This window comes from Sceloporus undulatus, chromosome 1, assembly GCF_019175285.1.
Source record: "Sceloporus undulatus isolate JIND9_A2432 ecotype Alabama chromosome 1, SceUnd_v1.1, whole genome shotgun sequence".
Lineage (NCBI taxonomy): Eukaryota > Metazoa > Chordata > Lepidosauria > Squamata > Phrynosomatidae > Sceloporus > Sceloporus undulatus.
Genome location: NC_056522.1, coordinates 129,379,759 through 129,392,070, shown reverse-complemented (window position 1 = coordinate 129,392,070; position 12,312 = coordinate 129,379,759). Strand labels below are relative to the sequence as shown.

At 38.6% G+C, this 12,312-nt stretch overlaps 1 protein-coding gene across 5 annotated transcripts in view; it reads left to right on the top strand.

Moving 5' to 3' along the window:
* ADGRB3 (adhesion G protein-coupled receptor B3) overlaps positions 1 to 12,312 on the top strand; it is a 625,822-nt gene that overhangs the window by 193,354 nt on the left and 420,156 nt on the right. For 3 of the 5 annotated variants that reach the window (XM_042465739.1, XM_042465732.1, XM_042465755.1), the window contains one exon: positions 10,572 to 10,682. The exons of the other annotated variants lie outside the window; for them this stretch is intronic. In XM_042465739.1, the coding sequence (XP_042321673.1) occupies positions 10,572 to 10,682 (111 nt within the window). Of the gene's footprint in view, positions 1 to 10,571; positions 10,683 to 12,312 lie in introns of those variants that run through there. 5 annotated transcript variants of the gene reach the window in all.

Sequence of the window (12,312 nt, the reverse complement as noted above, 5' to 3'; positions counted from 1 at the left end):
ATATGAAGGGTATTAGTTTGGGAAAGTTAGGATTGAAAAGTAATATAATTTATTGGAGTATTTCCTCAAAAATTCATAAAGATAAAAAAAACCCTCATAAAGATTCAGGTACGCTTTGCAAACTATAATTATTTCTATGTATTTCTGTTGAATGGAAATGGTTATGCTAACAAATAGATAGAGATCATTGGTTTACTTTGTTTAAAGTTCATTTCATTTACTTAGATGTTATATGGAACATAATATTTGTTTGTGATACATGAACAGCTGGAGAGAAAGGGAAGATACAGATTAAGTGGGTAGAAGATTACAAATGCATATTATATGCAGCATATGTAATAATCCAGAAACTGAAAAAATATAAAAATGAGTTTATATACTCTTTATAAATAGCAGCTACTGAATAGTTCCAATAAATGGAGTTAAAAGAAAGCAATCCAACACTTAGAAATATATATTCCATCAATAGAGAGCTAAGTATATATTGCAACTGTATCTGTGGATGCTCAGATGTTCCATGAGGCTAATTCCTAGTTAGTGCATGTAGGGTTGCATACTCAGTTTACCTTATGTATAGCATGGCTGGACCATGTTTGTACAAACAAAATAGAATTCCCAGGCTAGAAAGACGACCACTAGCACCCTCCCAACAAAGAATCTGCTAAATGAATGTAAGGAATTACAACTCTGTATTAGAATAACAGGAACATATTAGCCCTATGCTGATATTCAGTCTGTTTGTGTGTCCTGCTTAAGTTAAAGCTTCGCAACAGTTCTGAATGGAATCTGCATAGACAGCACTGAGTAATCTATTGCATTGCATATAACGTGGGGCCATGTGATGCAGACCACCATATTATCAAACAATAGTTTGCTATGTGAAGTTGAAGGCTTTCATGGCCGGCATCCATAGTTTTTTTGTGGGGTTTTTGGGCTATGTGGCCCTGGTGGCACAGTGGTTAAATGCCTGTACTGCAACCATTCACTTGAAACCACAAGGTTGTGAATTCAAGACCAGCAAAAGGGCCCAAGCTCGACTCAGGCTTGCATCCTTCCGAGGTCGCTAAAATGAGTACCCAGACTGTTGGGGGCAAATTAGCTTACTTGCTAATTAGCTTACTTGCTGTTCACCGCTATGATATTTGGAATAGTGGTATATAAATAAAACAAATTATTATTAAATTATGTTCTAAAGATGCCAGCCACAGATGTTGGCGAAACATCAGAAATAAACTCTTCTACAACATGGCCACATAGCCCAAAAACCCACAAGAAACAATAGTTTGCTATTTCCAATTTACAGTAGAATCCTAGACCTACCAATTAAAGATCTGTCTGCTGATTTATACAACAGTGTGGCTCCTCTTAGCATATTGCAGGTTGAGTCTCCCATATCCAAAATGCTTAGGACTAAAAGTGTTTGGGATTTCAGAATATTTGCATATTCATAATGAGATATCTTGGAGGTGGGACCCAAATGTAATCATAAAATTAATTTATTTTTTATATATGACTTATACATATAGCTTGAAGGTAATTTTATATATAGTGTTTTTAATAATTTTGTGCATGAAAAAAAGTTTGTATACAGTGAACCATAGTAAAGCAAAAGTGTTACTATCTCAGCCATCCATGTAGACAATTTTGGAATTTGGAGTACTTTGTATTTCAGAATTCCAGATAAGGGAGACTCAAGCTGTATCTAGTGCAACTAGTTCAGAGTTGTACTTGCATTTCCCAGTCTGTTGGGACCTTATTTCTTTTATGATTTGCCTTTAATACTCTAGCAGCCCCGATGGCAGCTGAAATACAATATTGAAGATTCCTTATGTCTTCTCCTGTGCAGTCCATATCCCCAAATAACTCAAGAAGAGACAACTTATTCTCTTACAGTCTAACTGTACATGTTTAGTTACTTGCATTATGACATAGGGATTTTACTATGTAGGTATATTTTCAATCACAGCCTTGTGTTTTGTAGCATTCTAATAGCCTTTTTTAAAAACGGTAACCAAAATTATCTATTTTAATTGCTTTTGAATAATGAAGAAATCATTTCTTTACAAAACTGCAAACATGTTAACTGACTAGTTGGGGAGGAGTGAGTTGTAACTTCAACTAATTCCTTTCAAAAGTAACTTTCCACAATTGTAGATGTGGCCAAAACACTGACATACTATAATATCACTGATTTGAAAAGCAGTTGCTCATAGGCATGTGGGTTGTAGGATCCACTAGAAATATAGTTGATGTTTCCTCAACCATGCTCCAAATGAAAACTGCCCTCCTTAACATGGTGGCACACCACTACTAACATAGATATCTGTCCTTGTCATGGAGGTCAGTATAAGGATTAGGATCCAAATCTGATTGCTCTGTGTAATATTGGGAAATGGTTGTTCACAGTACCCATTGGAGACAGTGGATATATTTGTTGTAGTAGTAACTCCATAACTACTATAGCATTTGAACAGTTTTTACCTTCCAGCTGTCCCAGTTGCTTTTAAAATGTCCCAGTTTGTCTTTCCTCCTCCCAATTTCCCCCTTTGCTCACAGCTAATTTCCATTGGTTCAAACTAAGTTCAAAATGAAAAAGTAGTTTTCTCCCAATTGACTCAAAGCATGGAGGGGGGCGGGATAGTATCTTGCTCTTCCCTGTAGAACCAGGCAAAAGCAAACCACTACATCATCACCTATCTTCTCTGTTCTTCCTCATTAACAGCCTTTGCTGCACTACACTCTGATGTTGTTTGGTCACGTGTGCCCCAGTTTTCATCTATGAAATGTGAGAGAGTATGTGACTCACTGCTCACTGTTTCAGCCAATAAACCTGGTCATCTGATCGCTATAGACTTTTTTGCTAAACCAAAAGCTATGTTTGGTGGAAAAACCACTGCTGGAAACAAGATGATTATTTCATCTCTGTGCCCCTACTCCCAGCATTTTGCCTTCATGCTAAGAGATTTTCTGGGGGGGGGGGGTTACATATGGAAATGTACAGCCAAAGAGTTACCTTGTATGCTTGCAAATGGAGGCTACTCAAAAGAAGCAGGAATGAGCAGTGATGTGCTCTGACACTTCTATTCTGTCAGTGTGGTTAATTTAGCAAAGGAGATCCTGAATCACTGGGGCTCTCTGAATTGCCATCTTTCTTTTGGCCTTTATTAGGTCATTTAATCTTAGGATTCTGTTTTCACTGAGGCTGTACTCAGGAGAATATTCTACTGATATTTTTTGGATTTGATTTGCTGGAACAGAATATGGAAGCATAAAAGGGGAGGGAGGGAGCAAGACTAGATTTTCTTTTTTACTGCAGCTGTTTGCAGTTTTAGATAAGGTACATCCTGCCATCTAGTGATGAAACTAAATTATACCAGCCAGATGTGGGTGAGATGAAAACACAGTTCAAGAGGAAAATAAGGGGAGGGGTGATATGAAGCAATTACAGATGATGCTGAACACGCCAGACTTTTTCAATCTGTAGTTTATTCAGAAATACAGGGAAAGGAATAAGGCATTAAAATGGTATCAAGGTCATGTATCTTGAAATGAAGCTTATCTATAGATGCTTAAGAACTTCCATCATGTCTGAAGTGATAGCACAATATCTGATTATTTGTAGATTTGCCAGGCATGCCACAGTGCATTTTAACTACATGGTTTCCAAACATGTCCTGCTGTTGATATGTAGTCCATCAAGGGAAACATGTTTACATAGTTTTCAGGTCCTTTTCCACCTTGTACATCTGTGGTGAGATATATTGCAGCACACTGGCTCTGGGTAAGTTTTAGAAATGAAACCAAGATTTATTGATTTTATTGTATTTATTAGAATATTTAAATCCTACCCTAAACTCAAAAGTATAAGGGTGTGCACACACATGTACACACTCTTTAGGTAACTGGAAATTATGCAAGCAACAGATAAGTCCACAGTCTGTAAATCTTTATAACTACAGTCATGTACACAACCACGACCTCTGCCCTTTGCAACCCAAATCCAACTCTGTCTGCTTATCTGCTAACTCAACCAGTTGAACATAATACAATCAAAAGGTTTGATAAGAATGTATCATGCAGCCATTAGTAGATCGGCATATTTTGTCTCACTTGACTGGACAGTTGTGATTTGTATCATCAGAATGTCCAAGACAGAGATATCAAGGCTGTTTCCCTTAAACCAGAGATAGGGAACATGTGACCACATACAACATGTAGTCCAAAAATTGCCCTATAATTTGGCATGTAAAGAATATTCATAATTTTTTCATCCTTAACAAGAGAATTTATTGTGACATGTATAGCAGGGGTGTCACTAGGGAAATGTGGACTGCACCAGAAGACATCCTAAGAGGGTGTGACCCCCCCCCATTGCTCCCCAGACACCTGCCTTTTGGCAGAAACTGGTTGTGGTGTTCACCCGTGTCCCTTTAAAACTCTGAAGAGATGGTGTGAAACTCAGTGTGAGGAGAAAGGAGATGCCCTGGTTTTTTTAATTAAAAAAATACTAAGTTTGATATATTAAAAAAAAATTAAAAAAATATATTATTTTTAAATTGTATCTAAAAACATCACATCTTACCAAACCACGTGGAATTATGTCCATGCAAATACATTTAGCCTGTGCTTATGATATTGTAATTTAAAGATATAGTTTTATTTTTGTTAGTTGTTTATGTATGAGTAACATTACTATATAATACATTACTACATAATACAAAAAATTACTAAGGATTCTATATGTTGTGGAAATGGGAGGAGGTCAATGTGTGGGGGTGACATTAACCTTAGTGATGCCACTGACAACCCCCCCCCCCCCCACACACACACACAGCCATCACAAGAGTTTTCATCCTTCAACAAGAGGGAAAAGACTAGCACTTAAAAATATCTCTGGGCTTTGTTGGCGGGGGGGGGGGGGAGGTTAACAACAGATCACTTTATACAAAAATGTGTCTTTTATAAAAAAGATCTTACAGATTTCTTTGCAAAATACTCACATCTTGTAAGGAACACTGAAAAATTAGCAGAAACTATTTTTTATACACAAGAATTAAATAAGTAAAAATTAATTCCATAACTAGAAACATAAGTCCCATCAGCCTAAACCATCATAGTCAATGGTGAGGGGTGGTGGCAATTTCAGACCTATAAAATTTGGAGGTTTCTATTCCTGCTATAGATACTAAACTTCAGCAGGTTGGCTTTCACTGTAACTGATAATCAAAACTAAACAGCTTCAGGTTCATTAACAATTTGCAGGAGTCCTAGTCAATATACGATTTCTCTGAGAGAGTCATATACATTATAATACCAAGTCCATGTTGTATCACAAATGTTATATCTTCAAACCATATTGTTTCATCTACAGAAACACCCACAAGATCAGGAAGGATCAATCTGAAGTTAAGTCACTGTGATTGATTTACTTTGAAGGTCAAAAATCTATCAATAGGCTGCATCCGCACTGCAGGAATAATCTAGTTTGTCACCAATTTAACTGTCATGACTCAGTACTGTGGAATTCTGGGAATGTGGTTTTGTAAGACATTTAGCCTTCGCTGTCAAAGAGCTCTAGTGCCACAACAAACTGCAATTCCCAGAATTTCATAGCATTTGACTATGGCAATTAAAGTGATGTCAACCTGGATTATTTCTGCAGTGCAGACACAGCCAATAGAGGGTATTTTTTCTACTCACTGTTTGTATAAACAGTTTTAAGCATTAAGTATTCCTTGATGTCATTGACAGCACCACATAATATCATTGGTAGAAAAATTTCATCGATCCTGGTTGCTAACTCAAGATTTAGAAAGATCTGTTGTTATGTATTTACGATAGTACAGGGATACTTCAATTAACCAAGTAGATGTATTCCTGGGATTTAACAGAAACTTTGATACCAGAGGCAGAAATAACATGGAAAGACTAAGGACAGGTTCCTGCATCATAAAAAAGAAAGAGCAGCTAGAACATGTTTCAGCAGATGTTTTATTCAGAACTAAAGATATACACATGTGAAATGAAACATCCAGGTCAGATGTGGATTGCATGAGTAAACAAAAACACTGGAATCTTCTAATGGCCACTTCAAGGCTTCTTCCAAAATACATCCAGGGATAATTTATTTTTCTTTTGCCAGCCTCTACATTTCTGTGCGCATGCTCATCTCATTGCAGCGCTTGACATTACAATAGTGGGTTGCTGGATCTGAGGTCAGAATAAGGGTCCCAGTGGCTGTGAGCCTCATTCTGACCTCAGAACGAGTGAGTTGCTGTGCGGCAGTGGCACTGGGCACCACAGCGGGACATGTAAACAACTGCCTGACATGCAACAGATGGCTCTAGAACTTTTGCGAGGATCTGGAGCAAAACATGACTTAAACAAATGTTTTAAGGGAAATATATGGCAGGCTTGGTTCTGAACTGGCTGGACATCATCAGGACAGTTCACACCAGAAACAGGGTATGGACCATGCAGCATCCGGACTCCCTGGTGAGAGCATGGGTTGGGGGAGAGCATTTTATTTTATTTGGTCCATACTTTAAAAAAAAAAAAACCAATCTGAATATGAGTTGAGTTTTTCCTGGCTCTCTTTGACCCTTGTGGAAAAAGGCATGTGAAGGCTATGGTTGTTTCATTACTCATTCTGAGCAGTACCATCTGGTTAGAGAGTGAGGCAGCTGGTATCTTGAGGTTCATAGTTGAGCTTGCAAAAACACCCTTTTTGGACCACAACTCCCTGATAAGGATGTTGTTATATAGCTATTTCATTCTTGTAAGTGAGGATAGATGATTTCCACTGTTTTCCTCAGCCTGACATCTAAAAAAGTGATTTTTCTAGTGGTTCTGAGCCTGCAATACTATGATCACTTGCTGGAGAGAAAGTTGCACTGAAATTAGCAAAACATCCCTCCAAACAAACATGCATAGGTTTGTGCTGTTAGAAGGCTCACTTTTGTTCAATGAGTTTCCCCACACAACAAAATTTTAAAACAACCACACTTGCCCTCAGTGCCTCTGGAAGCCCTGTCTCTAGCAAAGCAATCTTACTGTCTTCTATTATGAAAATGGTAACACTGCAAAGGGGGTAAGTAGGTGGAATTTAAGAAAGGAAAACAAAACAAAAAAACCCCACATTCTATTTGATCCGATTTTGCAAGAGGCTTCTAAAAAAGTTTGAGTTTTTGTTTTTCTATTTTTCAAAAGACTTTTAGGTTTGAATTAGTTCATTGGTACTCAGAGTTCTAAGGTAGCTGTTGCTATAGTTTAAGCTAAGATAACATGAGAAGCAGACAGGCCTGACCCACACATGTGCCTACATACCCTTCTGACAACTTTCTAAATGAAGATTACCTCATGCATCTAGCCAGGCCCACTGTCAGTGGCTCGCCATCTCCTCAGCTGCTAGGGCAGCGGTTCTCAACCTGTGGGTCGCGACCACTTTGGGGGTTGAACAACCCTTTCACAGGGGTTGCCTAAGACGATTCAAACAGTAGCAAAATTACAGTTGTGAAATAGCAACGGAAATCATTTTATCGTTGGGGGTCACCACAACATGAGTAACTGTATTAAAGGGTCACGGCATTAGGAAGGTTGAGATCCACTGGCCTAGAGGTAGCAGGGAAATGGATGTGGGAGTTTCCCAAGAACCCAGGCAGAGTGGAGACCTATGTCTCTTGACTATTGCCAAGGGTTCACTATATCCTCTTCTCTTGAGGGTGGCAAAGGATGGGATGCCAGAACTGGCTGACAGCTAAGGTAACCTCTGACCATTGATTGGAATGGGGAGGTATGAATGCTCTGCAGCAGTGATTCACAAACCTTGGTGACCCGGATGTTTTGGACATCAGCTCCCCAAATTCCTGACACTTGGCCAAGCTGGCTGGGGCTTCTGAGAGTTAAAGTCCAAAACATCTGGAGGACCAGAGTTTGGGAGCCACTGCTCTACAGTAATGGTGTACTCCACAGGACAGGTAGTAGTGCTAAGGTTTGTTGCAGTTCCTGCTTCCCTTTCACCTCCTTTTCTAAGGCTCCTGAAGGTTCCAGGTCTTAACAGCACTGTATCCTGACAGCAGTCACATTCCTACCATAGATTCCATGATCCTCTTGGTTTTGCTACCTGTGGAGAACTTACAAATGGAGGGAGATTCTGGCCAGCACCTGACAGTCCCCATGGAGTGCCTGCTGGCAGGACTAATGCCATAGGTCAATGTCAGTGAGCACCATCTGAGGCCATGAATTGGGAGAAGAGGCTCTCCCAAGGTTTGGAGATGCCTGTTTATCCTTCCTTTTCTCCTTGCTTTTGTTGCCTCTTTACCTGCCCTCTTCAAGCAAGCAAGCAACAAGAGTAGGAAGAGGAAGGAATGGTAGCATCTCTACTTCATGTCCTAGAGAGATGGACAAGCAAATAAGTAGGTAGTGACAATGGTGGTAGGGAGGAGGTGGCCATACATGCAACCACTGACAGCATTCTTCCAATGTTCTCCCCACTACAAATTTGAAACCAGTGCTGACTGAGGAGTGGTATGTGACTTTGTGAGTTCACCATTTGTTCACCTGCAATGTGACCATTGGGCATGCTAGGATTCTGGAAGCTCTAACGTGAAAGAAGAGTTTTTCCACATGACACCGCACTTGCAAGATTTGTTTAATTTCAAGTCTTTAATTCCTAGTAAGTGATATAACAGCAGCACCAAAACCGGCAAATATTTTCACTAATACCATGAAAATGAAAGCATAAAACAAACAGAGGTATTTCTTTTCCTCGATGAATCTCTCAACCTCCTTTTTCCCTGTGATGCTACTGTTTTGAAGAGGGTCTGAAAACTAAACAGTGCCATAATGTAATTGTGCATTCTAAGCAGTGTTTGAATTCATGTAGAATGCAGCCTATAACTCGAACACATTTACTAATTAGGTTTCTTTTGGCAGGGAGTGCACAATATATGGCTACTTTAAAGTGGGTTACTTCTTTTTTAAAAAAAGCTAAAAACAAATAAATGTTAGTAACTAAAGGAATCTTCACTGAAAATTATACTATTTAAGAAAAATAAAACATGTCAAATATTAACAGAGAAAGAGACTAAAATTTATCAAGAATCCGAGGTTGAAGAGCATCCTATAGATTCAAAGTCAGCCTCCACTTATAAGGGCAGTGGCGGGATGCCATTAATATGCACTTCCACCTGAAAATGTAAATTATATGTACAGTACTTTTTAAAACTATTCTGCCCTGAGTGCCACAGCCAGTGTGGTAATTCACCATGCTGGCAGGGGCATATGGTGTGGTAGTCAAAAAAAGCACCCCCCCCCCAAATTCTTGAGTGACAATGCCAGTATGGGGGCTCTTGGTTTTGCTGATGACACCCAGTCATATGAACCTGAATGGAAGCTAACCACAAGCCTCATGGTGCCTTCTCTTTACACCCATCATAACAAGTTCTGAGGCATTTGCATGGAAAGCATTTTGAAAAATAGCACTGGAAAATGTCCCTGATATTTGAACCAAGAGCTTGAGAATGAGTCAAAGATTTTCAATAAAGGAATGTGAGCTTTCACCTGAAAAATGTCTACTTTAGTTGTCTCTAAGAGCAGTCCTACATATTCCTGAGGCACAAGGTCTGCATTCATCATCAGAGCATGTGACTGGCACCCTGATGTGAATTTTGATGGCCTGTCTCCCTCCCCCTTGACTGAAACAATATCATGCACTGTGATGCTGCCTTACTGTAGGTGTTGGGGCACTCAGTCATAAGGCTAGCAAACCTTAGGCTCAAGCTGTTAGAGGTTAAGTGATTTGCCAAAGGCAGTAGAGAAAATTATCACCAGAGCTGTGTTTTATTTTAAATAGCATCTCATGCATTCCCACATGGGAGTTTTTAGCATAGATTTTCCCTATTAAAATCAAAGGCGAGTTCTATCTTAGAATCAACAGCAGGAAAAAGCCCGGGGCCTTCCACATGCTTTGTAAGTGAGTTTTCTGAAGCAATGAAAGTTACGGACACAGCTGCTGATGTATCCAGCTTATCATTAAGCATTTTATGGGCACTTCATTATGTGGCATTGGCACTGCTCTCATGAAAGCCTGCTTGCCAGTCCATCAGCCTGAAAAATGAGCAAGAAAAAAAGCAAACGATTGATCTCCACAGGATACACCATGTTTTGTCATAGAACAACAACACTAAACTCAGTGGCAGAAGCTTTCTGGTGTGGTTTGCACTGATTTAAAATATTCTGAGTACAATGTCTCCCATTTTAAATAACTTATTTTTGTCCCGCAGCTGATTTTTAATGTGTCACAATACTGAAATGTTTATATTTTTAAATATTTTAAAACAAGCTTCTGGTTTGAGCCTCTTTTCAGATACAGAGTTAAGCTTCAATTTATTTATTTTTTAACTAGTCTAGCAAATTAAGTCGATGTTAAAATGCCATGCTCTGAAGTTTTACCAGTGCCCTCTTCAGGGATTTTTTTTTTTTTTTTGGACGAACATATTGCATGAGATAGTATGTAAACTTTTGAGAAATGTCTACACACAAGCTTTCATAAACCTTTATTCTGTCTTTAGAATTTGGAATGATGGGAGATCATACAATTAAAAGTCAGCGACCTCGATCTGTTCATGAGAAAAGGGTCCCTCAGGAACAAGCTGATGCTGCTAAATTTATGGCACAAACTGGTAATACATTAGTTACATTTTTCTACTTACTGTGTTTAATTTTAGCAAAGCCACTGCATGTCTCCATAATCTTTTGCTGCATATTTGTCAGTTTTCTAAGCTGATACTTTTTAAAGGCCATTTCTTCTTATTATTTTTCTTCACCACCAGTTATAGTCCATAAATAAAGTAGCTGAGAATTAGACAGATTGGATTTTTTTATATTAAAAAGAAACCAAAAGAAAAGTCAAATGTGAGTTTTGCTAATCTGAGGCTTTTAAAGTATAAGCTAATATTTCCTTTCATCATTAAATTAAAATTTTAAAGAAAGACATGAAACAAAATCACATAAAAATATATGGAAGTAAATTAAATGTAATATCTGTTAGGTTAGTAAACCCCTTTCAAAAATAGATACTAAGAAAAGAAATAAGTGGTTGAGAATTTTTACAGATAAATAATAGTATCAAAATGGCAACCCCCAAGGTTAGCTCTGGATTCCTGCAGAGTATCCTTGACTCTGTACCCTCTTCTTTTGCCACATCCGGCAAGAGGTTAATGAGGGACTGGTGCTAAGGCAATGGGGTTTCCTAGCAGTTGTCTTTGGGTGGACAGGGGGAGCTGGCCTAGCATAACCAACCTCTCCTCAAAGTGGCTGTCCAGCAAAACTAGTTAATGGACATGGGACTAGCACACCAGAAGTCTAATCTCAGCCTTATTCATGGATCAGGTACATTAATAACTATGTGGTCTTAACATGCATGTGTCTGGTGTTTAATACCATTAGGTTGCAATCCTATACACATTACTTGGGAGTAAGTCTCATTGAACTTTAGTAAACATAACTGTGTGTGTAATTTCTTATTTCCTATCATGCTGATAAATTTAGTTGACCATAAATGTCTTACTAAGGAATGGTAAAGTAATTATTTCTCTTCTAAGGCATATTTTTTTCTGTTTCATATTGGCTCCTTCAATAATGTTGTTCAATTTTGGTTAAGCCAGAGAAATTTGCACTTAATGCAGAATCCTATGCATTTTTACCCTAACATAAGTGCCATTGCATCCAATGGGACTTGCTTTCAGGAAATTGCATAGGATTTATCTTCCTAATCCAGGCTGAGAGAAATATTCACAACAAATTAAGATTTGATTCCAATGTTCATTGGATGTGAATTTTCACTCTGGTGTGCACTGATGTACTATGCATTCAGTGCAGCTTTCCTTCCTACTCCCAGTGTGTATATTGCAATGCAGATGGGAGTGTACATCTGCAACAGCTGGTTTGGGCTGTGCACACATTGTCACTCATGATTATATTTTGATCAGCAGCCAATTATTTTATTAAAGCAGCAAGCATACTTGAAAATTAGTGAATCAATGGATCAGGGCATGATAGCACAATAAGTTCCACATATTGAAAACCAATATGCACATGGAGAATCAAATGCTGTTCAAGCAGCTCAATGCCTATTTTAATTTGGATGAAGCTTACTCCCCAAAATTATTATTTGGTCTAGGATTGCAGTCCTCAAATTACTTCTTCCAGAGTATGTCTGTGCAAGTGAGATTGTTCAGGAGTACGTTACAGCTAGCAGTGTGCCCATTTCTTTCTAGCTAAGGCCACATGCTTCCAGCCACTTATTCCCTG